Source organism: Falco biarmicus, chromosome 5 (genome assembly GCF_023638135.1).
Source record: "Falco biarmicus isolate bFalBia1 chromosome 5, bFalBia1.pri, whole genome shotgun sequence".
Classification (NCBI taxonomy): domain Eukaryota; kingdom Metazoa; phylum Chordata; class Aves; order Falconiformes; family Falconidae; genus Falco; species Falco biarmicus.
This window is the reverse complement of record NC_079292.1, coordinates 15,094,011-15,120,270: the sequence shown is the minus strand read 5'-3', so window position 1 is coordinate 15,120,270 and position 26,260 is coordinate 15,094,011. Positions and strand designations below refer to the sequence as shown.

Genomic DNA, 26,260 nt, shown 5'->3' with positions numbered 1-26,260 from the left:
GCAGAAGCTGGGATCGCACACCCCGACAGAGCCCCGTGCAATGCCCTGCTTGCGCTGCGCCATCAGGGTGGGCAGGCCCCGTGGCAGGCAGCGGCGCCTGGCTCCCAGCTCTGCCTGTTAACAGCTCACAGGACAAAAGCGAGCATGGCCTCGCAGCCTCTTTGCGAAGTTCCCTGCCGCCCTGCTCTCTGCAGCCCTGTGCCACCGTCTCCTTCCCAATAAAGAGACACCAGAGAGCGGGGCTACTACAGGCAGCACGCGCATGCCTGGGTGTCCAAGAGCCAATCTCTCTTACGGCTGCGGCCGGCAACAGTGCTGGGCAAGCCAAATAAGCCACGCGTAGCCCAGCACTGTCAACCTTGCTGCACAAAGCACAGTGAAACGCAGGCGCAGCACAGTCCTGGCTGGCTATGTCAGCCACAGCAACGCCCTCTGGCAGGCTTCGTGTCCTTGCTGCCTATGAGCTCGATTGCGGTTCTGGGGGCACACCGAGCAGGGCACTTGTGGCAAGGACAAGCAAGGTGAAATTCTCGAGAGAGAAGGATGCTCCTGCTCTCAGCCGTACGTGCCATTGTTGTCCATGGCTTTGGTAAATCCTGCATCAGCCTTGTCTCGTGCGTCTGCCTTCTGCCGCTGTCTGGCGGAGCCTTGCTCACCTGCTGGAGTGCAGGAGAAAAGCAGGAGCCAGGCACGTGCATTACGGTTGCGCAGCAGGGCTAGGTCCCTGGAGGGTAGAGGGCAGTGGCTTGAAGGATGGCAGCCCCAAAGCTTGTGAGAGGTGCGGCAGCTCCCTGCTGCCATCCTGGCTTGTGTGGCGAGGCGTAAGGCACAGAGCGGAGGGAGCAACCGGGTCCCGAGGAGGAGGACCACGCAGGCTCTGCCTGAAAGCGGAAGAGCTGCTCTCAAGGCGCTTGAGGCGCAGCCCGGCTTCCTAGGCCCCAGAACCGGGCCTCCAAGCAAGCGGGCTCAAGGCTGCTTTGTGTTTTGAAAAGGGACCTGCTGCCGGCTCCCATGGGTCTGCTGAGAGCAGGCAGAAGGCGGCCTTGGAGAAGACAACTTGTGTGCTGGGGAAACTCTGCTCTTCCAGCACCATGTTTGGCAGGTGGCTAGCGGGGAATGCCGTCAGAGGTGGCCACGCTTCACAGCTGCTTGAAGGAAGAGCTTGGGGTGACTTGGAGGAGAGGACTCTGGCAGGGACAGCAGTAGCCAGGCAAGCCCGTCCAGTAATGGCACGCAAGTCCGAGGTGACCTAGCTGAGAGCACCCAAAGACCGCGTGTGTTGACAGGTGGGGCAAACCTGGGAGCATGGCGGGGCAAAAGAAGCGGGGTTGGCCCCGTTTCTGGGAGGAGAGCAGGGCTGAGAAAGGGAGGAGCCAGGGAAGGTGAGGGGCACGTATAAGGATGGCAATTGGAGAGCAGGGGGGATCGAGGAGACTGTCACACAGAAGCAAAGTGCTGGCTGCTTCGCTTGCCTGAGCCCTGTGCCTGATCACCACAGAACCCGCTGGCCTCTTTTGGAGAGCCACCCCAAAGCCCTTCCTGTGTGGGACCACTCTGCACCTGCTGCGCGGTGGGTCCCCAGGCCTGGCTGCTAGCAAAGGCCGACGGCAAGACACGCCACAGGCAGCCAGCGCTTGGAAAGCCACAGTGTCTCGGGCCAGCTGCTGCTGGGAGCCCTGTGTGTGTGCGCAACTCACTAGCGAACCTGAAGCTGGACGAGGTGACAAGCAAGAGGGGAGAGAGAGCCTTTCAGGCATGTGGATGGCCTGTGGCTGCAGCCAACGTGCTTGCTCATCCCCAGCATCTCCACCTTGCAAGAGGACCAGGCCTGCCAGCCACTGGCCACCTCTCCACCTCCTGGAGGCAGGAAGGACTTGCAGGTGCTTGAGCATGCATGCCTGTGGTGACGCAAGTCGGTAGGGACTCCAAAACTCCCTATCTGCGTGGCTGGGTTCAGGCAAAATGGCTCTTCCTTGTTTTTAAGTATTGCTTATATATCTTAGATAGTACACGTGTCACATGCTGGTAGGCTTTCTGTCTTCTTTTTCTTCCTTGCTATTTGCTGTTGCTGCATGTGCCGGTATGCTGCGGTTTTATGTTCCGGGTTTTCACATGCTGTTCACATGCTTGACGTTTTTGTGGCTGTCTTAAAGGTACACGACTAAGCCTTCAAAGTCAACTTGCTCGTGTGCAGACCCCTACACATGCCCTCACCTAGGCACGCCCCCCCTGCGGGAGCTGCAGAAGGGCCTGCCTCTGAAGCTGTGTAGGACCGTCCTCCTCTTGCTCTGCGCTTGGTCCCCGGCAAGCCATGGTGCTGCAGCTCCCAGCTCTGTTCCCACCCATGGCTGCAGGGCACGCCTCCGGCTGAACTGGGATCTCTGGAAACAAGGGCATGCCCTTTGCTTCCTCTCGATCATGCAGTGAAAGGAACACTTATGGCTCTGCGGATGATGCTGGAGCATGCTCCCTCCCGGCACAAGTCCGGCTTTCTGTCAAGAGGCCTCAGGCGTACCTCGTAGCACAGAGCGCAAGGTCCACTCCCCTGCACTCCTAGCAGGCTTGGTAACATCCCCTACACACAGCTTGCTCCCCCAGCACTGCGATAGTCAGAGGTGTCACCAAGCCGAAGGCGCCGCGGAGCTCTCAGGCTGAGCGTGGTCAGTTGTGGGCAGAAGGGGGTCTGCTGGCTCCGCAACAGGGGTCCTGTGTGGAGAAACCCAAGGGGATGGAGCGGCCAGAGGGCATGCTGTGGGAAGCAGCAGGGCCAAGGTCACCAGTGCAGCCACAAACCTGAAGAAGAGCCTGGCACAGGACCAGGCAGAGCCTGCAGGCAGTCATACGGGAGCCCCGATACTACAGCCAGTAGGTGACCAGGGAGTGGGGGACAGCCAAGCAGCAGCAGCTGCTTTGCTCCCCGCTCAAAGCTACTGGCGCTCCCTCCAGCCACGGCAGCTGTAGGCTTGGGCTTGGCAACATGGCGCAGCTGTGAAAGCAGAGCAGCCTGGGGAAGCCCAGGAACTCCGCGGCATAAGCAAAGGCCCAAGCTCGTGGATCTGCCCTGACCCCCAGCTGGCCGTGAGAGTCCACTTTCAAGTTTGCTTGCGCCTCGTCCAGAAGCACCCGGGGTTCCCACCAGGAGCCGGCCTAAGGCATTCTCTGCTTCCAGGTGCCACCCCCAAGGCCCCGAGCCCTGCGATGACCTGCCTTCCCTTCTTCCACTCTGTCCTCATGCTTCTCTCAGAGCGGGCAGAGCTTCAGCCCTTTGCAGTGACCCTTTGTGCCCGACGTGGCAGCCCGCCTCCTTCAGCAGCTGCCGGGCGCGGAAGTCCTTGCCTTGCACAGGAGACTGAAGTGGACTGGCGCGTGGTTAGCCGTGCAGACAGAAACACTTTATTGCGAGAAGTCAGCCAGCTTCATTCTGCCCTTGCGAGGAGCACGGGCAGGACAGAGCAGGCCTTTGACACGGAGGTTGCCTTTGCTTCAGCAGGCATTGCCCCAGCGGGAAGCGGTGGTGGTGCGCTGCAGCCTGCCCTGGACCCTCTTCATCGTGCTGCTCCAAGCTGTTTCCCCCTTAGGTACTGCAGGAGCTCCTGCAGCCGAGTAAAGAAGTCCAGCAGCTTCTGGACTGGAAACGGGCAGGGTGTAAACCTGCCCGCTTCTGTTGGCCTTGGCCTTGGCCTTGGCCTCTGGACGGGGGTGTAGGTGAAGACCGGCTGTGGCCTTGCAGTAGTCGTTACTGCTAGGCGCAGGCCCATCTGCGCCAGGATCCAGTCGTAGAAGTGCTGGGTGGAGGTGTAGACGCCGGGCTTCCTTGCTCTCGCACAGCCCGTCCCCCAGCTGGTCACACCAACAAGCCAGAAGTAGTCCGCGCGCTTGTCTTGGCACACGAGAGGCCCACCGCTGTCCCCCTGCAGCGCAGGAGAGAGGATGAAGGGGTTGCTGGGTGGCCAGCGTCAGCCCGGTGGCAGGCTCCTTCTCTCTCACAGCACCTGCCAGAGCTGTATGGAGTGGCCAGGCAAGCTCTGTAGAAGCTTGCCTGGCAGGGGGCGGTGGGCTTGCAAGGCAGGGCTCGCTCTCACTGCGGCACGGTGATGCTGCAGGTGTAGGCAGACGGCTGTGTCAGGCTTGGGATGGTGGAGCTCTGGGCTGCCAAGGGCACCGGGTGGGCCTTCCAGGCAGAGTGTCAGGCCTCTGGGACAAGGCGGGCAGGCCCTGGGCAAGGGCCTTCCCGTGGGGAAGGGCGGGGGAAGGCCCTCATCGGTGGGGACCCAGCCATGGGAGTGTGAGTGGCCAGCAAAAGGCCGTGAGTGACGGCACACGTTTGGGCGGTTGTGGCGGGGCTGCCTGTGCTGCCGGGGCTTGGCTTGTAGCACACTCCTACCTGGCAGGTGTCAATGCCGCCCTGCGGGTAGCCAGCACAGATGTTGTGGGTGTGGATGGCCCCTCTGTACCACCCGCTGCTGTTACAGACCCTGGCATCGATGAGGTGGACCTGGGCCTCCTGCAGCGCGTATGCCGATGCTCCAGCTGTGAAGAGCACAGAAAGGAATGAACACCCAGCAGCTCACTGCCAGTTCTCCTCCCCCTGTCTGGCGGGCTGAAGGCTTATCCCGGGGCTTGGCTTTGCATGCGGAGAGGCGTTGGACCGCTCTTTCCTTTCTGCCTTGCTCTGGGGGAATGGCTCAGGCCCATCTCCTTAAGAGGCATACGTCCCCACAGCCTGACTCTGGCTTTCGCCTCTGCCATCAGGAAGCGCAACCTGCCTCCCCAAGCTGGCCAAGCTTGCACTCGTGCCGCCACTAGGTTTTGGCAACTCACTTCTTGCATTCCTGGCACCCCAGCCACTGACGTAGCAGGCTGTCAGCTCTGAGACTCTCAGCGAGGCGTCAGGCACACAGGCAAGCTGTACGTAGCTGTTGCACTGGACAGGCTGGTCCAGTTCCAGCAAGGCAATGTCGTTCCTCTGCGTGACATTCCGGTAGTGCTGGTGAACCAGCAGCTGCCTGACGTTGCGCACCTGAGCCTCAGGGCCCAGCTGAGTCAGCTGGGTGACACCGAGCACCACACGCAAGGCGGTGATGTACCTGCAAGGCAGATGGAGAGAGGGCTCAGAGGGAGCGCAGCCACATGCTGCAGCAGCCTGGCACTTGCCCTGCCTTCTGCTTGGCAAGGGAGAGAGGCAAGCAGCGCTAGGGAGGCTGCGACTGCCCTGGCGTGCCTTGGGCTCAAGCAGTGTCCAGCTGGAGGCTGCTGGCAAGCATTGGCACGCGAGCCCAGCCTTCTCCTGAGCAAGCCTCTCGGCGGGGCTCCGGAGTGCCCAGGCACTGGGCGTATACTGCAGGGCAACGGGATGGCAGTAGCACGTGCTCCTGCGCTCAGGGCACCTGCTAGTGTTGTGGGGCTAGCCCCGACCCCTGGTCCTCCTTACCTGACCTCGATGAAGCAGTGGGCTGCTGTGAGGACCCACTGTGGGCTGATGAGGGAGCCCCCGCAGATGTGCGCCGTGCCTCCTTCCAAGAGAGCCTGGATGCTGACGATCCAGGGCCAGGCCCCTGGCTGGGCATCTGTGCCACCCACGACGCGCGACATGCCGTAGTGCAAAGCCATGGGCCGAAGGCCGCAGCTCCCTCTGTAACCAGAAACTCCTTACTGTGCTGCTGGATGGCTTGCGCCGTTGCGGCTGAAGGCCAGCTGTCTTCCCTCCCCACACGGCATGGCCAGAAGGGCCGAGGAAACCCGTGGGGCGTGCGCCCGCTCCCCTCGCCCCGCTTTCTGCTTCAGCCCGTGGACCAGTTGTGCCGGCAGCCCGGGAGCTGGCAAGGAGCTGAGCCTCCCAGACGGCCTTCAAGAACCTGTGGGGTGGCCATGGGGGACAAGCAGGCCCCCTCCAGTGAAGCCCACAAGGGTTGCCCAAGCTCCCTCCCAGAGCCTGGGGCCACTTACCCACAGCTGTCCCACGTGCCGTGCACAGGACAGCACACGGCCAGCAGGACAATGAGGACATGCAGAAAATCCATCGCTGCCAGCGACATGTGGCAGTTGCAAGGACGAGGGCTTGTCGCCACCAGTACGGCCGCCGTCGTACTGCCCGCAGGATTCCCGTTGCCTGGGGTTCCCTTGGACGTGGGGCTGATGTCACAGAGTGCCCGGTTCCGGGTGCTGGGCGTGGTGGTGTCGGGGGGGTGGGGGTGGGGGGGGAGGGGAGGCAATAGGAGGGGTTCCAAGCAGGAGTGGAGGCAGAAGCTGGGATCGCACACCCCGACAGAGCCCCGTGCAATGCCCTGCTTGCGCTGCGCCATCAGGGTGGGCAGGCCCCGTGGCAGGCAGCGGCGCCTGGCTCCCAGCTCTGCCTGTTAACAGCTCACAGGACAAAAGCGAGCATGGCCTCGCAGCCTCTTTGCGAAGTTCCCTGCCGCCCTGCTCTCTGCAGCCCTGTGCCACCGTCTCCTTCCCAATAAAGAGACACCAGAGAGCGGGGCTACTACAGGCAGCACGCGCATGCCTGGGTGTCCAAGAGCCAATCTCTCTTACGGCTGCGGCCAGCAACAGTGCTGGGCAAGCCAAATAAGCCACGCGTAGCCCAGCACTGTCAACCTTGCTGCACAAAGCACAGTGAAACGCAGGCGCAGCACAGTCCTGGCTGGCTATGTCAGCCACAGCAACGCCCTCTGGCAGGCTTCGTGTCCTTGCTGCCTATGAGCTCGATTGCGGTTCTGGGGGCACACCGAGCAGGGCACTTGTGGCAAGGACAAGCAAGGTGAAATTCTCGAGAGAGAAGGATGCTCCTGCTCTCAGCCGTACGTGCCATTGTTGTCCATGGCTTTGGTAAATCCTGCATCAGCCTTGTCTCGTGCGTCTGCCTTCTGCCGCTGTCTGGCGGAGCCTTGCTCACCTGCTGGAGTGCAGGAGAAAAGCAGGAGCCAGGCACGTGCATTACGGTTGCGCAGCAGGGCTAGGTCCCTGGAGGGTAGAGGGCAGTGGCTTGAAGGATGGCAGCCCCAAAGCTTGTGAGAGGTGCGGCAGCTCCCTGCTGCCATCCTGGCTTGTGTGGCGAGGCGTAAGGCACAGAGCGGAGGGAGCAACCGGGTCCCGAGGAGGAGGACCACGCAGGCTCTGCCTGAAAGCGGAAGAGCTGCTCTCAAGGCGCTTGAGGCGCAGCCCGGCTTCCTAGGCCCCAGAACCGGGCCTCCAAGCAAGCGGGCTCAAGGCTGCTTTGTGTTTTGAAAAGGGACCTGCTGCCGGCTCCCATGGGTCTGCTGAGAGCAGGCAGAAGGCGGCCTTGGAGAAGACAACTTGTGTGCTGGGGAAACTCTGCTCTTCCAGCACCATGTTTGGCAGGTGGCTAGCGGGGAATGCCGTCAGAGGTGGCCACGCTTCACAGCTGCTTGAAGGAAGAGCTTGGGGTGACTTGGAGGAGAGGACTCTGGCAGGGACAGCAGTAGCCAGGCAAGCCCGTCCAGTAATGGCACGCAAGTCCGAGGTGACCTAGCTGAGAGCACCCAAAGACCGCGTGTGTTGACAGGTGGGGCAAACCTGGGAGCATGGCGGGGCAAAAGAAGCGGGGTTGGCCCCGTTTCTGGGAGGAGAGCAGGGCTGAGAAAGGGAGGAGCCAGGGAAGGTGAGGGGCACGTATAAGGATGGCAATTGGAGAGCAGGGGGGATCGAGGAGACTGTCACACAGAAGCAAAGTGCTGGCTGCTTCGCTTGCCTGAGCCCTGTGCCTGATCACCACAGAACCCGCTGGCCTCTTTTGGAGAGCCACCCCAAAGCCCTTCCTGTGTGGGACCACTCTGCACCTGCTGCGCGGTGGGTCCCCAGGCCTGGCTGCTAGCAAAGGCCGACGGCAAGACACGCCACAGGCAGCCAGCGCTTGGAAAGCCACAGTGTCTCGGGCCAGCTGCTGCTGGGAGCCCTGTGTGTGTGCGCAACTCACTAGCGAACCTGAAGCTGGACGAGGTGACAAGCAAGAGGGGAGAGAGAGCCTTTCAGGCATGTGGATGGCCTGTGGCTGCAGCCAACGTGCTTGCTCATCCCCAGCATCTCCACCTTGCAAGAGGACCAGGCCTGCCAGCCACTGGCCACCTCTCCACCTCCTGGAGGCAGGAAGGACTTGCAGGTGCTTGAGCATGCATGCCTGTGGTGACGCAAGTCGGTAGGGACTCCAAAACTCCCTATCTGCGTGGCTGGGTTCAGGCAAAATGGCTCTTCCTTGTTTTTAAGTATTGCTTATATATCTTAGATAGTACACGTGTCACATGCTGGTAGGCTTTCTGTCTTCTTTTTCTTCCTTGCTATTTGCTGTTGCTGCATGTGCCGGTATGCTGCGGTTTTATGTTCCGGGTTTTCACATGCTGTTCACATGCTTGACGTTTTTGTGGCTGTCTTAAAGGTACACGACTAAGCCTTCAAAGTCAACTTGCTCGTGTGCAGACCCCTACACATGCCCTCACCTAGGCACGCCCCCCCTGCGGGAGCTGCAGAAGGGCCTGCCTCTGAAGCTGTGTAGGACCGTCCTCCTCTTGCTCTGCGCTTGGTCCCCGGCAAGCCATGGTGCTGCAGCTCCCAGCTCTGTTCCCACCCATGGCTGCAGGGCACGCCTCCGGCTGAACTGGGATCTCTGGAAACAAGGGCATGCCCTTTGCTTCCTCTCGATCATGCAGTGAAAGGAACACTTATGGCTCTGCGGATGATGCTGGAGCATGCTCCCTCCCGGCACAAGTCCGGCTTTCTGTCAAGAGGCCTCAGGCGTACCTCGTAGCACAGAGCGCAAGGTCCACTCCCCTGCACTCCTAGCAGGCTTGGTAACATCCCCTACACACAGCTTGCTCCCCCAGCACTGCGATAGTCAGAGGTGTCACCAAGCCGAAGGCGCCGCGGAGCTCTCAGGCTGAGCGTGGTCAGTTGTGGGCAGAAGGGGGTCTGCTGGCTCCGCAACAGGGGTCCTGTGTGGAGAAACCCAAGGGGATGGAGCGGCCAGAGGGCATGCTGTGGGAAGCAGCAGGGCCAAGGTCACCAGTGCAGCCACAAACCTGAAGAAGAGCCTGGCACAGGACCAGGCAGAGCCTGCAGGCAGTCATACGGGAGCCCCGATACTACAGCCAGTAGGTGACCAGGGAGTGGGGGACAGCCAAGCAGCAGCAGCTGCTTTGCTCCCCGCTCAAAGCTACTGGCGCTCCCTCCAGCCACGGCAGCTGTAGGCTTGGGCTTGGCAACATGGCGCAGCTGTGAAAGCAGAGCAGCCTGGGGAAGCCCAGGAACTCCGCGGCATAAGCAAAGGCCCAAGCTCGTGGATCTGCCCTGACCCCCAGCTGGCCGTGAGAGTCCACTTTCAAGTTTGCTTGCGCCTCGTCCAGAAGCACCCGGGGTTCCCACCAGGAGCCGGCCTAAGGCATTCTCTGCTTCCAGGTGCCACCCCCAAGGCCCCGAGCCCTGCGATGACCTGCCTTCCCTTCTTCCACTCTGTCCTCATGCTTCTCTCAGAGCGGGCAGAGCTTCAGCCCTTTGCAGTGACCCTTTGTGCCCGACGTGGCAGCCCGCCTCCTTCGGCAGCTGCCGGGCGCGGAAGTCCTTGCCTTGCACAGGAGACTGAAGTGGACTGGCGCGTGGTTAGCCGTGCAGACAGAAACACTTTATTGCGAGAAGTCAGCCAGCTTCATTCTGCCCTTGCGAGGAGCGCGGGCAGGACAGAGCAGGCCTTTGACACGGAGGTTGCCTTTGCTTCAGCAGGCATTGCCCCAGCGGGAAGCGGTGGTGGTGCGCTGCAGCCTGCCCTGGACCCTCTTCATCGTGCTGCTCCAAGCTGTTTCCCCCTTAGGTACTGCAGGAGCTCCTGCAGCCGAGTAAAGAAGTCCAGCAGCTTCTGGACTGGAAACGGGCAGGGTGTAAACCTGCCCGCTTCTGTTGGCCTTGGCCTTGGCCTTGGCCTCTGGACGGGGGTGTAGGTGAAGACCGGCTGTGGCCTTGCAGTAGTCGTTACTGCTAGGCGCAGGCCCATCTGCGCCAGGATCCAGTCGTAGAAGTGCTGGGTGGAGGTGTAGACGCCGGGCTTCCTTGCTCTCGCACAGCCCGTCCCCCAGCTGGTCACACCAACAAGCCAGAAGTAGTCCGCGCGCTTGTCTTGGCACACGAGAGGCCCACCGCTGTCCCCCTGCAGCGCAGGAGAGAGGATGAAGGGGTTGCTGGGTGGCCAGCGTCAGCCCGGTGGCGGGCTCCTTCTCTCTCACAGCACCTGCCAGAGCTGTATGGAGTGGCCAGGCAAGCTCTGTAGAAGCTTGCCTGGCAGGGGGCGGTGGGCTTGCAAGGCAGGGCTCGCTCTCACTGCGGCACGGTGATGCTGCAGGTGTAGGCAGACGGCTGTGTCAGGCTTGGGATGGTGGAGCTCTGGGCTGCCAAGGGCACCGGGTGGGCCTTCCAGGCAGAGTGTCAGGCCTCTGGGACAAGGCGGGCAGGCCCTGGGCAAGGGCCTTCCCGTGGGGAAGGGCGGGGGAAGGCCCTCATCGGTGGGGACCCAGCCATGGGAGTGTGAGTGGCCAGCAAAAGGCCGTGAGTGACGGCACACGTTTGGGCGGTTGTGGCGGGGCTGCCTGTGCTGCCGGGGCTTGGCTTGTAGCACACTCCTACCTGGCAGGTGTCAATGCCGCCCTGCGGGTAGCCAGCACAGATGTTGTGGGTGTGGATGGCCCCTCTGTACCACCCGCTGCTGTTACAGACCCTGGCATCGATGAGGTGGACCTGGGCCTCCTGCAGCGCGTATGCCGATGCTCCAGCTGTGAAGAGCACAGAAAGGAATGAACACCCAGCAGCTCACTGCCAGTTCTCCTCCCCCTGTCTGGCGGGCTGAAGGCTTATCCCGGGGCTTGGCTTTGCATGCGGAGAGGCGTTGGACCGCTCTTTCCTTTCTGCCTTGCTCTGGGGGAATGGCTCAGGCCCATCTCCTTAAGAGGCATACGTCCCCACAGCCTGACTCTGGCTTTCGCCTCTGCCATCAGGAAGCGCAACCTGCCTCCCCAAGCTGGCCAAGCTTGCACTCGTGCCGCCACTAGGTTTTGGCAACTCACCTCTTGCATTCCTGGCACCCCAGCCACTGACGTAGCAGGCTGTCAGCTCTGAGACTCTCAGCGAGGCGTCAGGCACACAGGCAAGCTGTACGTAGCTGTTGCACTGGACAGGCTGGTCCAGTTCCAGCAAGGCAATGTCGTTCCTCTGCGTGACATTCCGGTAGTGCTGGTGAACCAGCAGCTGCCTGACGTTGCGCACCTGAGCCTCAGGGCCCAGCTGAGTCAGCTGGGTGACACCGAGCACCACACGCAAGGCGGTGATGTACCTGCAAGGCAGATGGAGAGAGGGCTCAGAGGGAGCGCAGCCACATGCTGCAGCAGCCTGGCACTTGCCCTGCCTTCTGCTTGGCAAGGGAGAGAGGCAAGCAGCGCTAGGGAGGCTGCGACTGCCCTGGCGTGCCTTGGGCTCAAGCAGTGTCCAGCTGGAGGCTGCTGGCAAGCAGTGGCACGCGAGCCCAGCCTTCTCCTGAGCAAGCCTCTCGGCGGGGCTCCGGAGTGCCCAGGCACTGGGCGTATACTGCAGGGCAACAGGATGGCAGTAGCACGTGCTCCTGCGCTCAGGGCACCTGCTAGTGTTGTGGGGCTAGCCCCGACCCCTGGTCCTCCTTACCTGACCTCGATGAAGCAGTGGGCTGCTGTGAGGACCCACTGTGGGCTGATGAGGGAGCCCCCGCAGATGTGCGCCGTGCCTCCTTCCAAGAGAGCCTGGATGCTGACGATCCAGGGCCAGGCCCCTGGCTGGGCATCTGTGCCACCCACGACGCGCGACATGCCGTAGTGCAAAGCCATGGGCCGAAGGCCGCAGCTCCCTCTGTAACCAGAAACTCCTTACTGTGCTGCTGGATGGCTTGCGCCGTTGCGGCTGAAGGCCAGCTGTCTTCCCTCCCCACACGGCATGGCCAGAAGGGCCGAGGAAACCCGTGGGGCGTGCGCCCGCTCCCCTCGCCCCGCTTTCTGCTTCAGCCCGTGGACCAGTTGTGCCGGCAGCCCGGGAGCTGGCAAGGAGCTGAGCCTCCCAGACGGCCTTCAAGAACCTGTGGGGTGGCCATGGGGGACAAGCAGGCCCCCTCCAGTGAAGCCCACAAGGGTTGCCCAAGCTCCCTCCCAGAGCCTGGGGCCACTTACCCACAGCTGTCCCACGTGCCGTGCACAGGACAGCACACGGCCAGCAGGACAATGAGGACATGCAGAAAATCCATCGCTGCCAGCGACATGTGGCAGTTGCAAGGACGAGGGCTTGTCGCCACCAGTACGGCCGCCGTCATACTGCCCGCAGGATTCCCGTTGCCTGGGGTTCCCTTGGACGTGGGGCTGATGTCACAGAGTGCCCGGTTCCGGGTGCTGGGCGTGGTGGTGTCGGGGGGGTGGGGGTGGGGGGGGGAGGGGAGGCAATAGGAGGGGTTCCAAGCAGGAGTGGAGGCAGAAGCTGGGATCGCACACCCCGACAGAGCCCCGTGCAATGCCCTGCTTGCGCTGCGCCATCAGGGTGGGCAGGCCCCGTGGCAGGCAGCGGCGCCTGGCTCCCAGCTCTGCCTGTTAACAGCTCACAGGACAAAAGCGAGCATGGCCTCGCAGCCTCTTTGCGAAGTTCCCTGCCGCCCTGCTCTCTGCAGCCCTGTGCCACCGTCTCCTTCCCAATAAAGAGACACCAGAGAGCGGGGCTACTACAGGCAGCACGCGCATGCCTGGGTGTCCAAGAGCCAATCTCTCTTACGGCTGCGGCCGGCAACAGTGCTGGGCAAGCCAAATAAGCCACGCGTAGCCCAGCACTGTCAACCTTGCTGCACAAAGCACAGTGAAACGCAGGCGCAGCACAGTCCTGGCTGGCTATGTCAGCCACAGCAACGCCCTCTGGCAGGCTTCGTGTCCTTGCTGCCTATGAGCTCGATTGCGGTTCTGGGGGCACACCGAGCAGGGCACTTGTGGCAAGGACAAGCAAGGTGAAATTCTCGAGAGAGAAGGATGCTCCTGCTCTCAGCCGTACGTGCCATTGTTGTCCAGGGCTTTGGTAAATCCTGCATCAGCCTTGTCTCGTGCGTCTGCCTTCTGCCGCTGTCTGGCGGAGCCTTGCTCACCTGCTGGAGTGCAGGAGAAAAGCAGGAGCCAGGCACGTGCATTACGGTTGCGCAGCAGGGCTAGGTCCCTGGAGGGTAGAGGGCAGTGGCTTGAAGGATGGCAGCCCCAAAGCTTGTGAGAGGTGCGGCAGCTCCCTGCTGCCATCCTGGCTTGTGTGGCGAGGCGTAAGGCACAGAGCGGAGGGAGCAACCGGGTCCCGAGGAGGAGGACCACGCAGGCTCTGCCTGAAAGCGGAAGAGCTGCTCTCAAGGCGCTTGAGGCGCAGCCCGGCTTCCTAGGCCCCAGAACCGGGCCTCCAAGCAAGCGGGCTCAAGGCTGCTTTGTGTTTTGAAAAGGGACCTGCTGCCGGCTCCCATGGGTCTGCTGAGAGCAGGCAGAAGGCGGCCTTGGAGAAGACAACTTGTGTGCTGGGGAAACTCTGCTCTTCCAGCACCATGTTTGGCAGGTGGCTAGCGGGGAATGCCGTCAGAGGTGGCCACGCTTCACAGCTGCTTGAAGGAAGAGCTTGGGGTGACTTGGAGGAGAGGACTCTGGCAGGGACAGCAGTAGCCAGGCAAGCCCGTCCAGTAATGGCACGCAAGTCCGAGGTGACCTAGCTGAGAGCACCCAAAGACCGCGTGTGTTGACAGGTGGGGCAAACCTGGGAGCATGGCGGGGCAAAAGAAGCGGGGTTGGCCCCGTTTCTGGGAGGAGAGCAGGGCTGAGAAAGGGAGGAGCCAGGGAAGGTGAGGGGCACGTATAAGGATGGCAATTGGAGAGCAGGGGGGATCGAGGAGACTGTCACACAGAAGCAAAGTGCTGGCTGCTTCGCTTGCCTGAGCCCTGTGCCTGATCACCACAGAACCCGCTGGCCTCTTTTGGAGAGCCACCCCAAAGCCCTTCCTGTGTGGGACCACTCTGCACCTGCTGCGCGGTGGGTCCCCAGGCCTGGCTGCTAGCAAAGGCCGACGGCAAGACACGCCACAGGCAGCCAGCGCTTGGAAAGCCACAGTGTCTCGGGCCAGCTGCTGCTGGGAGCCCTGTGTGTGTGCGCAACTCACTAGCGAACCTGAAGCTGGACGAGGTGACAAGCAAGAGGGGAGAGAGAGCCTTTCAGGCATGTGGATGGCCTGTGGCTGCAGCCAACGTGCTTGCTCATCCCCAGCATCTCCACCTTGCAAGAGGACCAGGCCTGCCAGCCACTGGCCACCTCTCCACCTCCTGGAGGCAGGAAGGACTTGCAGGTGCTTGAGCATGCATGCCTGTGGTGACGCAAGTCGGTAGGGACTCCAAAACTCCCTATCTGCGTGGCTGGGTTCAGGCAAAATGGCTCTTCCTTGTTTTTAAGTATTGCTTATATATCTTAGATAGTACACGTGTCACATGCTGGTAGGCTTTCTGTCTTCTTTTTCTTCCTTGCTATTTGCTGTTGCTGCATGTGCCGGTATGCTGCGGTTTTATGTTCCGGGTTTTCACATGCTGTTCACATGCTTGACGTTTTTGTGGCTGTCTTAAAGGTACACGACTAAGCCTTCAAAGTCAACTTGCTCGTGTGCAGACCCCTACACATGCCCTCACCTAGGCACGCCCCCCCTGCGGGAGCTGCAGAAGGGCCTGCCTCTGAAGCTGTGTAGGACCGTCCTCCTCTTGCTCTGCGCTTGGTCCCCGGCAAGCCATGGTGCTGCAGCTCCCAGCTCTGTTCCCACCCATGGCTGCAGGGCACGCCTCCGGCTGAACTGGGATCTCTGGAAACAAGGGCATGCCCTTTGCTTCCTCTCGATCATGCAGTGAAAGGAACACTTATGGCTCTGCGGATGATGCTGGAGCATGCTCCCTCCCGGCACAAGTCCGGCTTTCTGTCAAGAGGCCTCAGGCGTACCTCGTAGCACAGAGCGCAAGGTCCACTCCCCTGCACTCCTAGCAGGCTTGGTAACATCCCCTACACACAGCTTGCTCCCCCAGCACTGCGATAGTCAGAGGTGTCACCAAGCCGAAGGCGCCGCGGAGCTCTCAGGCTGAGCGTGGTCAGTTGTGGGCAGAAGGGGGTCTGCTGGCTCCGCAACAGGGGTCCTGTGTGGAGAAACCCAAGGGGATGGAGCGGCCAGAGGGCATGCTGTGGGAAGCAGCAGGGCCAAGGTCACCAGTGCAGCCACAAACCTGAAGAAGAGCCTGGCACAGGACCAGGCAGAGCCTGCAGGCAGTCATACGGGAGCCCCGGTACTACAGCCAGTAGGTGACCAGGGAGTGGGGGACAGCCAAGCAGCAGCAGCTGCTTTGCTCCCCGCTCAAAGCTACTGGCGCTCCCTCCAGCCACGGCAGCTGTAGGCTTGGGCTTGGCAACATGGCGCAGCTGTGAAAGCAGAGCAGCCTGGGGAAGCCCAGGAACTCCGCGGCATAAGCAAAGGCCCAAGCTCGTGGATCTGCCCTGACCCCCAGCTGGCCGTGAGAGTCCACTTTCAAGTTTGCTTGCGCCTCGTCCAGAAGCACCCGGGGTTCCCACCAGGAGCCGGCCTAAGGCATTCTCTGCTTCCAGGTGCCACCCCCAAGGCCCCGAGCCCTGCGATGACCTGCCTTCCCTTCTTCCACTCTGTCCTCATGCTTCTCTCAGAGCGGGCAGAGCTTCAGCCCTTTGCAGTGACCCTTTGTGCCCGACGTGGCAGCCCGCCTCCTTCGGCAGCTGCCGGGCGCGGAAGTCCTTGCCTTGCACAGGAGACTGAAGTGGACTGGCGCGTGGTTAGCCGTGCAGACAGAAACACTTTATTGCGAGAAGTCAGCCAGCTTCATTCTGCCCTTGCGAGGAGCGCGGGCAGGACAGAGCAGGCCTTTGACACGGAGGTTGCCTTTGCTTCAGCAGGCATTGCCCCAGCGGGAAGCGGTGGTGGTGCGCTGCAGCCTGCCCTGGACCCTCTTCATCGTGCTGCTCCAAGCTGTTTCCCCCTTAGGTACTGCAGGAGCTCCTGCAGCCGAGTAAAGAAGTCCAGCAGCTTCTGGACTGGAAACGGGCAGGGTGTAAACCTGCCCGCTTCTGTTGGCCTTGGCCTTGGCCTTGGCCTCTGGACGGGGGTGTAGGTGAAGACCGGCTGTGGCCTTGCAGTAGTCGTTACTGCTAGGCGCAGGCCCATCTGCGCCAGGATCCAGTCGTAGAAGTGCTGGGTGGAGGTGTAGACGCCGGGCTTCCTTGCTCTCGCACAGCCCGTCCCCCAGCTGGTCACACCAACAAGCCAGAAGTAGTCCGCGCGCTTGTCTTGGCACACGAGAGGCCCACCGCTGTCCCCCTGCAGCGCAGGAGAGAGGATGAAGGGGTTGCTGGGTGGCCAGCGTCAGCCCGGTGGCGGGCTCCTTCTCTCTCACAGCACCTGCCAGAGCTGTATGGAGTGGCCAGGCAAGCTCTGTAGAAGCTTGCCTGGCAGGGGGCGGTGGGCTTGCAAGGCAGGGCTCGCTCTCACTGCGGCACGGTGATGCTGCAGGTGTAGGCAGACGGCTGTGTCAGGCTTGGGATGGTGGAGCTCTGGGCTGCCAAGGGCACCGGGTGGGCCTTCCAGGCAGAGTGTCAGGCCTCTGGGACAAGGCGGGCAGGCCCTGGGCAAGGGCCTTCCCGTGGGGAAGGGCGGGGGAAGGCCCTCATCGGTGGGGACCCAGCCATGGGAGTGTGAGTGGCCAGCAAAAGGCCGTGAGTGACGGCACACGTTTGGGCGGTTGTGGCGGGGCTGCCTGTGCTGCCGGGGCTTGGCTTGTAGCACACTCCTACCTGGCAGGTGTCGATGCCGCCCTGCGGGTAGCCAGCACAGATGTTGTGGGTGTGGATGGCCCCTCTGTACCACCCGCTGCTGTTACAGACCCTGGCATCGATGAGGTGGACCTGGGCCTCCTGCAGCGCGTATGCCGATGCTCCAGCTGTGAAGAGCACAGAAAGGAATGAACACCCAGCAGCTCACTGCCAGTTCTCCTCCCCCTGTCTGGCGGGCTGAAGGCTTATCCCGGGGCTTGGCTTTGCATGCGGAGAGGCGTTGGACCGCTCTTTCCTTTCTGCCTAGCTCTGGGGGAATGGCTCAGGCCCATCTCCTTAAGAGGCATACGTCCCCACAGCCTGACTCTGGCTTTCGCCTCTGCCATCAGGAAGCGCAACCTGCCTCCCCAAGCTGGCCAAGCTTGCACTCGCGCCGCCACTAGGTTTTGGCAACTCACCTCTTGCATTCCTGGCACCCCAGCCACTGACGTAGCAGGCTGTCAGCTCTGAGACTCTCAGCGAGGCGTCAGGCACACAGGCAAGCTGTACGTAGCTGTTGCACTGGACAGGCTGGTCCAGTTCCAGCAAGGCAATGTCGTTCCTCTGCGTGACATTCCGGTAGTGCTGGTGAACCAGCAGCTGCCTGACGTTGCGCACCTGAGCCTCAGGGCCCAGCTGAGTCAGCTGGGTGACACCGAGCACCACACGCAAGGCGGTGATGTACCTGCAAGGCAGATGGAGAGAGGGCTCAGAGGGAGCGCAGCCACATGCTGCAGCAGCCTGGCACTTGCCCTGCCTTCTGCTTGGCAAGGGAGAGAGGCAAGCAGCGCTAGGGAGGCTGCGACTGCCCTGGCGTGCCTTGGGCTCAAGCAGTGTCCAGCTGGAGGCTGCTGGCAAGCAGTGGCACGCGAGCCCAGCCTTCTCCTGAGCAAGCCTCTCGGCGGGGCTCCGGAGTGCCCAGGCACTGGGCGTATACTGCAGGGCAACAGGATGGCAGTAGCACGTGCTCCTGCGCTCAGGGCACCTGCTAGTGTTGTGGGGCTAGCCCCGACCCCTGGTCCTCCTTACCTGACCTCGATGAAGCAGTGGGCTGCTGTGAGGACCCACTGTGGGCTGATGAGGGAGCCCCCGCAGATGTGCGCCGTGCCTCCTTCCAAGAGAGCCTGGATGCTGACGATCCAGGGCCAGGCCCCTGGCTGGGCATCTGTGCCACCCACGACGCGCGACATGCCATAGTGCAAAGCCATGGGCCGAAGGCCGCAGCTCCCTCTGTAACCAGAAACTCCTTACTGTGCTGCTGGATGGCTTGCGCCGTTGCGGCTGAAGGCCAGCTGTCTTCCCTCCCCACACGGCATGGCCAGAAGGGCCGAGGAAACCCGTGGGGCGTGCGCCCGCTCCCCTCGCCCCGCTTTCTGCTTCAGCCCGTGGACCAGTTGTGCCGGCAGCCCGGGAGCTGGCAAGGAGCTGAGCCTCCCAGACGGCCTTCAAGAACCTGTGGGGTGGCCATGGGGGACAAGCAGGCCCCCTCCAGTGAAGCCCACAAGGGTTGCCCAAGCTCCCTCCCAGAGCCTGGGGCCACTTACCCACAGCTGTCCCACGTGCCGTGCACAGGACAGCACACGGCCAGCAGGACAATGAGGACATGCAGAAAATCCATCGCTGCCAGCGACATGTGGTGGCAGTTGCAAGGACGAGGGCTTGTCGCCACCAGTACGGCCGCCGTCGTACTGCCCGCAGGATTCCCGTTGCCTGGGGTTCCCTTGGACGTGGGGCTGATGTCACAGAGTGCCCGGTTCCGGGTGCTGGGCGTGGTGGTGTCGGGGGGGTGGGGGTGGGGGGGGAGGGGAGGCAATAGGAGGGGTTCCAAGCAGGAGTGGAGGCAGAAGCTGGGATCGCACACCCCGACAGAGCCCCGTGCAATGCCCTGCTTGCGCTGCGCCATCAGGGTGGGCAGGCCCCGTGGCAGGCAGCGGCGCCTGGCTCCCAGCTCTGCCTGTTAACAGCTCACAGGACAAAAGCGAGCATGGCCTCGCAGCCTCTTTGCGAAGTTCCCTGCCGCCCTGCTCTCTGCAGCCCTGTGCCACCGTCTCCTTCCCAATAAAGAGACACCAGAGAGCGGGGCTACTACAGGCAGCACGCGCATGCCTGGGTGTCCAAGAGCCAATCTCTCTTACGGCTGCGGCCGGCAACAGTGCTGGGCAAGCCAAATAAGCCACGCGTAGCCCAGCACTGTCAACCTTGCTGCACAAAGCACAGTGAAACGCAGGCGCAGCACAGTCCTGGCTGGCTATGTCAGCCACAGCAACGCCCTCTGGCAGGCTTCGTGTCCTTGCTGCCTATGAGCTCGATTGCGGTTCTGGGGGCACACCGAGCAGGGCACTTGTGGCAAGGACAAGCAAGGTGAAATTCTCGAGAGAGAAGGATGCTCCTGCTCTCAGCCGTACGTGCCATTGTTGTCCAGGGCTTTGGTAAATCCTGCATCAGCCTTGTCTCGTGCGTCTGCCTTCTGCCGCTGTCTGGCGGAGCCTTGCTCACCTGCTGGAGTGCAGGAGAAAAGCAGGAGCCAGGCACGTGCATTACGGTTGCGCAGCAGGGCTAGGTCCCTGGAGGGTAGAGGGCAGTGGCTTGAAGGATGGCAGCCCCAAAGCTTGTGAGAGGTGCGGCAGCTCCCTGCTGCCATCCTGGCTTGTGTGGCGAGGCGTAAGGCACAGAGCGGAGGGAGCAACCGGGTCCCGAGGAGGAGGACCACGCAGGCTCTGCCTGAAAGCGGAAGAGCTGCTCTCAAGGCGCTTGAGGCGCAGCCCGGCTTCCTAGGCCCCAGAACCGGGCCTCCAAGCAAGCGGGCTCAAGGCTGCTTTGTGTTTTGAAAAGGGACCTGCTGCCGGCTCCCATGGGTCTGCTGAGAGCAGGCAGAAGGCGGCCTTGGAGAAGACAACTTGTGTGCTGGGGAAACTCTGCTCTTCCAGCACCATGTTTGGCAGGTGGCTAGCGGGGAATGCCGTCAGAGGTGGCCACGCTTCACAGCTGCTTGAAGGAAGAGCTTGGGGTGACTTGGAGGAGAGGACTCTGGCAGGGACAGCAGTAGCCAGGCAAGCCCGTCCAGTAATGGCACGCAAGTCCGAGGTGACCTAGCTGAGAGCACCCAAAGACCGCGTGTGTTGACAGGTGGGGCAAACCTGGGAGCATGGCGGGGCAAAAGAAGCGGGGTTGGCCCCGTTTCTGGGAGGAGAGCAGGGCTGAGAAAGGGAGGAGCCAGGGAAGGTGAGGGGCACGTATAAGGATGGCAATTGGAGAGCAGGGGGGATCGAGGAGACTGTCACACAGAAGCAAAGTGCTGGCTGCTTCGCTTGCCTGAGCCCTGTGCCTGATCACCACAGAACCCGCTGGCCTCTTTTGGAGAGCCACCCCAAAGCCCTTCCTGTGTGGGACCACTCTGCACCTGCTGCGCGGTGGGTCCCCAGGCCTGGCTGCTAGCAAAGGCCGACGGCAAGACACGCCACAGGCAGCCAGCGCTTGGAAAGCCACAGTGTCTCGGGCCAGCTGCTGCTGGGAGCCCTGTGTGTGTGCGCAACTCACTAGCGAACCTGAAGCTGGACGAGGTGACAAGCAAGAGGGGAGAGAGAGCCTTTCAGGCATGTGGATGGCCTGTGGCTGCAGCCAACGTGCTTGCTCATCCCCAGCATCTCCACCTTGCAAGAGGACCAGGCCTGCCAGCCACTGGCCACCTCTCCACCTCCTGGAGGCAGGAAGGACTTGCAGGTGCTTGAGCATGCATGCCTGTGGTGACGCAAGTCGGTAGGGACTCCAAAACTCCCTATCTGCGTGGCTGGGTTCAGGCAAAATGGCTCTTCCTTGTTTTTAAGTATTGCTTATATATCTTAGATAGTACACGTGTCACATGCTGGTAGGCTTTCTGTCTTCTTTTTCTTCCTTGCTATTTGCTGTTGCTGCATGTGCCGGTATGCTGCGGTTTTATGTTCCGGGTTTTCACATGCTGTTCACATGCTTGACGTTTTTGTGGCTGTCTTAAAGGTACACGACTAAGCCTTCAAAGTCAACTTGCTCGTGTGCAGACCCCTACACATGCCCTCACCTAGGCACGCCCCCCCTGCAGGAGCTGCAGAAGGGCCTGCCTCTGAAGCTGTGTAGGACCGTCCTCCTCTTGCTCTGCGCTTGGTCCCCGGCAAGCCATGGTGCTGCAGCTCCCAGCTCTGTTCCCACCCATGGCTGCAGGGCACGCCTCCGGCTGAACTGGGATCTCTGGAAACAAGGGCATGCCCTTTGCTTCCTCTCGATCATGCAGTGAAAGGAACACTTATGGCTCTGCGGATGATGCTGGAGCATGCTCCCTCCCGGCACAAGTCCGGCTTTCTGTCAAGAGGCCTCAGGCGTACCTCGTAGCACAGAGCGCAAGGTCCACTCCCCTGCACTCCTAGCAGGCTTGGTAACATCCCCTACACACAGCTTGCTCCCCCAGCACTGCGATAGTCAGAGGTGTCACCAAGCCGAAGGCGCCGCGGAGCTCTCAGGCTGAGCGTGGTCAGTTGTGGGCAGAAGGGGGTCTGCTGGCTCCGCAACAGGGGTCCTGTGTGGAGAAACCCAAGGGGATGGAGCGGCCAGAGGGCATGCTGTGGGAAGCAGCAGGGCCAAGGTCACCAGTGCAGCCACAAACCTGAAGAAGAGCCTGGCACAGGACCAGGCAGAGCCTGCAGGCAGTCATACGGGAGCCCCGATACTACAGCCAGTAGGTGACCAGGGAGTGGGGGACAGCCAAGCAGCAGCAGCTGCTTTGCTCCCCGCTCAAAGCTACTGGCGCTCCCTCCAGCCACGGCAGCTGTAGGCTTGGGCTTGGCAACATGGCGCAGCTGTGAAAGCAGAGCAGCCTGGGGAAGCCCAGGAACTCCGCGGCATAAGCAAAGGCCCAAGCTCGTGGATCTGCCCTGACCCCCAGCTGGCCGTGAGAGTCCACTTTCAAGTTTGCTTGCGCCTCGTCCAGAAGCACCCGGGGTTCCCACCAGGAGCCGGCCTAAGGCATTCTCTGCTTCCAGGTGCCACCCCCAAGGCCCCAAGCCCTGCGATGACCTGCCTTCCCTTCTTCCACTCTGTCCTCATGCTTCTCTCAGAGCGGGCAGAGCTTCAGCCCTTTGCAGTGACCCTTTGTGCCCGACGTGGCAGCCCGCCTCCTTCGGCAGCTGCCGGGCGCGGAAGTCCTTGCCTTGCACAGGAGACTGAAGTGGACTGGCGCGTGGTTAGCCGTGCAGACAGAAACACTTTATTGCGAGAAGTCAGCCAGCTTCATTCTGCCCTTGCGAGGAGCGCGGGCAGGACAGAGCAGGCCTTTGACACGGAGGTTGCCTTTGCTTCAGCAGGCATTGCCCCAGCGGGAAGCGGTGGTGGTGCGCTGCAGCCTGCCCTGGACCCTCTTCATCGTGCTGCTCCAAGCTGTTTCCCCCTTAGGTACTGCAGGAGCTCCTGCAGCCGAGTAAAGAAGTCCAGCAGCTTCTGGACTGGAAACGGGCAGGGTGTAAACCTGCCCGCTTCTGTTGGCCTTGGCCTTGGCCTTGGCCTCTGGACGGGGGTGTAGGTGAAGACCGGCTGTGGCCTTGCAGTAGTCGTTACTGCTAGGCGCAGGCCCATCTGCGCCAGGATCCAGTCGTAGAAGTGCTGGGTGGAGGTGTAGACGCCGGGCTTCCTTGCTCTCGCACAGCCCGTCCCCCAGCTGGTCACACCAACAAGCCAGAAGTAGTCCGCGCGCTTGTCTTGGCACACGAGAGGCCCACCGCTGTCCCCCTGCAGCGCAGGAGAGAGGATGAAGGGGTTGCTGGGTGGCCAGCGTCAGCCCGGTGGCGGGCTCCTTCTCTCTCACAGCACCTGCCAGAGCTGTATGGAGTGGCCAGGCAAGCTCTGTAGAAGCTTGCCTGGCAGGGGGCGGTGGGCTTGCAAGGCAGGGCTCGCTCTCACTGCGGCACGGTGATGCTGCAGGTGTAGGCAGACGGCTGTGTCAGGCTTGGGATGGTGGAGCTCTGGGCTGCCAAGGGCACCGGGTGGGCCTTCCAGGCAGAGTGTCAGGCCTCTGGGACAAGGCGGGCAGGCCCTGGGCAAGGGCCTTCCCGTGGGGAAGGGCGGGGGAAGGCCCTCATCGGTGGGGACCCAGCCATGGGAGTGTGAGTGGCCAGCAAAAGGCCGTGAGTGACGGCACACGTTTGGGCGGTTGTGGCGGGGCTGCCTGTGCTGCCGGGGCTTGGCTTGTAGCACACTCCTACCTGGCAGGTGTCGATGCCGCCCTGCGGGTAGCCAGCACAGATGTTGTGGGTGTGGATGGCCCCTCTGTACCACCCGCTGCTGTTACAGACCCTGGCATCGATGAGGTGGACCTGGGCCTCCTGCAGCGCGTATGCCGATGCTCCAGCTGTGAAGAGCACAGAAAGGAATGAACACCCAGCAGCTCACTGCCAGTTCTCCTCCCCCTGTCTGGCGGGCTGAAGGCTTATCCCGGGGCTTGGCTTTGCATGCGGAGAGGCGTTGGACCGCTCTTTCCTTTCTGCCTTGCTCTGGGGGAATGGCTCAGGCCCATCTCCTTAAGAGGCATACGTCCCCACAGCCTGACTCTGGCTTTCGCCTCTGCCATCAGGAAGCGCAACCTGCCTCCCCAAGCTGGCCAAGCTTGCACTCGCGCCGCCACTAGGTTTTGGCAACTCACCTCTTGCATTCCTGGCACCCCAGCCACTGACGTAGCAGGCTGTCAGCTCTGAGACTCTCAGCGAGGCGTCAGGCACACAGGCAAGCTGTACGTAGCTGTTGCACTGGACAGGCTGGTCCAGTTCCAGCAAGGCAATGTCGTTCCTCTGCGTGACATTCCGGTAGTGCTGGTGAACCAGCAGCTGCCTGACGTTGCGCACCTGAGCCTCAGGGCCCAGCTGAGTCAGCTGGGTGACACCGAGCACCACACGCAAGGCGGTGATGTACCTGCAAGGCAGATGGAGAGAGGGCTCAGAGGGAGCGCAGCCACATGCTGCAGCAGCCTGGCACTTGCCCTGCCTTCTGCTTGGCAAGGGAGAGAGGCAAGCAGCGCTAGGGAGGCTGCGACTGCCCTGGCGTGCCTTGGGCTCAAGCAGTGTCCAGCTGGAGGCTGCTGGCAAGCAGTGGCACGCGAGCCCAGCCTTCTCCTGAGCAAGCCTCTCGGCGGGGCTCCGGAGTGCCCAGGCACTGGGCGTATACTGCAGGGCAACAGGATGGCAGTAGCACGTGCTCCTGCGCTCAGGGCACCTGCTAGTGTTGTGGGGCTAGCCCCGACCCCTGGTCCTCCTTACCTGACCTCGATGAAGCAGTGGGCTGCTGTGAGGACCCACTGTGGGCTGATGAGGGAGCCCCCGCAGATGTGCGCCGTGCCTCCTTCCAAGAGAGCCTGGATGCTGACGATCCAGGGCCAGGCCCCTGGCTGGGCATCTGTGCCACCCACAACGCGCGACATGCCGTAGTGCAAAGCCATGGGCCGAAGGCCGCAGCTCCCTCTGTAACCAGAAACTCCTTACTGTGCTGCTGGATGGCTTGCGCCGTTGCGGCTGAAGGCCAGCTGTCTTCCCTCCCCACACGGCATGGCCAGAAGGGCCGAGGAAACCCGTGGGGCGTGCGCCCGCTCCCCTCGCCCCGCTTTCTGCTTCAGCCCGTGGACCAGTTGTGCCGGCAGCCCGGGAGCTGGCAAGGAGCTGAGCCTCCCAGACGGCCTTCAAGAACCTGTGGGGTGGCCATGGGGGACAAGCAGGCCCCCCTCCAGTGAAGCCCACAAGGGTTGCCCAAGCTCCCTCCCAGAGCCTGGGGCCACTTACCCACAGCTGTCCCACGTGCCGTGCACAGGACAGCACACGGCCAGCAGGACAATGAGGACATGCAGAAAATCCATCGCTGCCAGCGACATGTGGCAGTTGCAAGGACGAGGGCTTGTCGCCACCAGTACGGCCGCCGTCGTACTGCCCGCAGGATTCCCGTTGCCTGGGGTTCCCTTGGACGTGGGGCTGATGTCACAGAGTGCCCGGTTCCGGGTGCTGGGCGTGGTGGTGTCGGGGGGGTGGGGGTGGGGGGGGAGGGGAGGCAATAGGAGGGGTTCCAAGCAGGAGTGGAGGCAGAAGCTGGGATCGCACACCCCGACAGAGCCCCGTGCAATGCCCTGCTTGCGCTGCGCCATCAGGGTGGGCAGGCCCCGTGGCAGGCAGCGGCGCCTGGCTCCCAGCTCTGCCTGTTAACAGCTCACAGGACAAAAGCGAGCATGGCCACGCAGCCTCTTTGCGAAGTTCCCTGCCGCCCTGCTCTCTGCAGCCCTGTGCCACCGTCTCCTTCCCAATAAAGAGACACCAGAGAGCGGGGCTACTACAGGCAGCACGCGCATGCCTGGGTGTCCAAGAGCCAATCTCTCTTACGGCTGCGGCCGGCAACAGTGCTGGGCAAGCCAAATAAGCCACGCGTAGCCCAGCACTGTCAACCTTGCTGCACAAAGCACAGTGAAACGCAGGCGCAGCACAGTCCTGGCTGGCTATGTCAGCCACAGCAACGCCCTCTGGCAGGCTTCGTGTCCTTGCTGCCTATGAGCTCGATTGCGGTTCTGGGGGCACACCGAGCAGGGCACTTGTGGCAAGGACAAGCAAGGTGAAATTCTCGAGAGAGAAGGATGCTCCTGCTCTCAGCCGTACGTGCCATTGTTGTCCATGGCTTTGGTAAATCCTGCATCAGCCTTGTCTCGTGCGTCTGCCTTCTGCCGCTGTCTGGCGGAGCCTTGCTCACCTGCTGGAGTGCAGGAGAAAAGCAGGAGCCAGGCACGTGCATTACGGTTGCGCAGCAGGGCTAGGTCCCTGGAGGGTAGAGGGCAGTGGCTTGAAGGATGGCAGCCCCAAAGCTTGTGAGAGGTGCGGCAGCTCCCTGCTGCCATCCTGGCTTGTGTGGCGAGGCGTAAGGCACAGAGCGGAGGGAGCAACCGGGTCCCGAGGAGGAGGACCACGCAGGCTCTGCCTGAAAGCGGAAGAGCTGCTCTCAAGGCGCTTGAGGCACAGCCCGGCTTCCTAGGCCCCAGAACCGGGCCTCCAAGCAAGCGGGCTCAAGGCTGCTTTGTGTTTTGAAAAGGGACCTGCTGCCGGCTCCCATGGGTCTGCTGAGAGCAGGCAGAAGGCGGCCTTGGAGAAGACAACTTGTGTGCTGGGGAAACTCTGCTCTTCCAGCACCATGTTTGGCAGGTGGCTAGCGGGGAATGCCGTCAGAGGTGGCCACGCTTCACAGCTGCTTGAAGGAAGAGCTTGGGGTGACTTGGAGGAGAGGACTCTGGCAGGGACAGCAGTAGCCAGGCAAGCCCGTCCAGTAATGGCACGCAAGTCCGAGGTGACCTAGCTGAGAGCACCCAAAGACCGCGTGTGTTGACAGGTGGGGCAAACCT

At 62.1% G+C, this 26,260-nt stretch overlaps 4 protein-coding genes across 4 annotated transcripts; all 4 read right to left on the bottom strand.

Annotated features, from left to right (window-relative positions):
• Window positions 1-3,508: 3,508 nt before the first annotated feature.
• Window positions 3,509-5,592, bottom strand: LOC130149695 (acrosin-like). Its single transcript, XM_056339628.1, has 4 exons — window positions 5,432-5,592; window positions 4,976-5,087; window positions 4,385-4,504; window positions 3,509-3,911 (listed from the first exon to the last, which is right to left on the bottom strand). The coding sequence occupies exons 1-4, from the start codon at window positions 5,590-5,592 to the stop codon at window positions 3,546-3,548; spliced, it is 759 nt and encodes a 252-aa protein (XP_056195603.1). The 3' UTR covers window positions 3,509-3,545.
• Window positions 5,593-9,609: 4,017 nt separating this feature from the next.
• Window positions 9,610-12,259, bottom strand: LOC130149581 (acrosin-like). The gene is made up of 5 exons (XM_056339396.1): window positions 12,186-12,259; window positions 11,671-11,871; window positions 11,061-11,326; window positions 10,624-10,769; window positions 9,610-10,150 (listed from the first exon to the last, which is right to left on the bottom strand). The coding sequence occupies exons 1-5, from the start codon at window positions 12,257-12,259 to the stop codon at window positions 9,785-9,787; spliced, it is 1,053 nt and encodes a 350-aa protein (XP_056195371.1). The 3' UTR covers window positions 9,610-9,784.
• A 3,590-nt stretch (window positions 12,260-15,849) lies between these two features.
• Window positions 15,850-18,499, bottom strand: LOC130149583 (acrosin-like). Its single transcript, XM_056339398.1, has 5 exons — window positions 18,426-18,499; window positions 17,911-18,111; window positions 17,301-17,566; window positions 16,864-17,009; window positions 15,850-16,390 (listed from the first exon to the last, which is right to left on the bottom strand). Exons 1-5 carry the CDS (start codon window positions 18,497-18,499, stop codon window positions 16,025-16,027), a joined length of 1,053 nt encoding a protein of 350 aa, XP_056195373.1. The 3' UTR covers window positions 15,850-16,024.
• Window positions 18,500-22,091: 3,592 nt separating this feature from the next.
• LOC130149694 (acrosin-like) lies at window positions 22,092-24,313 on the bottom strand. Its single transcript, XM_056339627.1, has 5 exons — window positions 24,153-24,313; window positions 23,697-23,808; window positions 23,342-23,393; window positions 23,106-23,251; window positions 22,092-22,632 (listed from the first exon to the last, which is right to left on the bottom strand). The coding sequence occupies exons 1-5, from the start codon at window positions 24,311-24,313 to the stop codon at window positions 22,267-22,269; spliced, it is 837 nt and encodes a 278-aa protein (XP_056195602.1). The 3' UTR covers window positions 22,092-22,266.
• Window positions 24,314-26,260: the final 1,947 nt, after the last annotated feature.

Excerpts from the sequence above, each read along its gene's own strand:
- LOC130149583 (XM_056339398.1), bottom strand. The coding sequence starts at position 18,499 with ATGGATTTTCTGCATGTCCTCATTGTCCTGCTGGCCGTGTGCTGTCCT. Across the intron at positions 18,112-18,425 it reads GGCACGTGGGACAGCTGTGG|AGGGAGCTGCGGCCTTCGGC; the intron begins GTAAGTGGCCCC and ends TTCTGGTTACAG. Across the intron at positions 16,391-16,863 it reads GCGGCATCGACACCTGCCAG|GGGGACAGCGGTGGGCCTCT; the intron begins GTAGGAGTGTGC and ends CCTGCGCTGCAG.
- LOC130149695 (XM_056339628.1), bottom strand. The coding sequence starts at position 5,592 with ATGTCGCGCGTCGTGGGTGGCACAGATGCCCAGCCAGGGGCCTGGCCC. Across the intron at positions 5,088-5,431 it reads CACTGCTTCATCGAGGTCAG|GTACATCACCGCCTTGCGTG; the intron begins GTAAGGAGGACC and ends TCTGCCTTGCAG. Across the intron at positions 4,505-4,975 it reads TTCACCAGCACTACCGGAAT|GAGGCCCAGGTCCACCTCAT; the intron begins GTCACGCAGAGG and ends TACGCGCTGCAG.
- LOC130149694 (XM_056339627.1), bottom strand. The coding sequence starts at position 24,313 with ATGTCGCGCGTTGTGGGTGGCACAGATGCCCAGCCAGGGGCCTGGCCC. Across the intron at positions 23,394-23,696 it reads TTCACCAGCACTACCGGAAT|AGCAAGGCAGAAAGGAAAGA; the intron begins GTCACGCAGAGG and ends CCATTCCCCCAG. Across the intron at positions 23,252-23,341 it reads CTCTCCGCATGCAAAGCCAA|CTGGAGCATCGGCATACGCG; the intron begins GCCCCGGGATAA and ends TGCTCTTCACAG.
- LOC130149581 (XM_056339396.1), bottom strand. The coding sequence starts at position 12,259 with ATGGATTTTCTGCATGTCCTCATTGTCCTGCTGGCCGTGTGCTGTCCT. Across the intron at positions 10,770-11,060 it reads GGGTGCCAGGAATGCAAGAG|CTGGAGCATCGGCATACGCG; the intron begins GTGAGTTGCCAA and ends TGCTCTTCACAG. Across the intron at positions 10,151-10,623 it reads GCGGCATTGACACCTGCCAG|GGGGACAGCGGTGGGCCTCT; the intron begins GTAGGAGTGTGC and ends CCTGCGCTGCAG.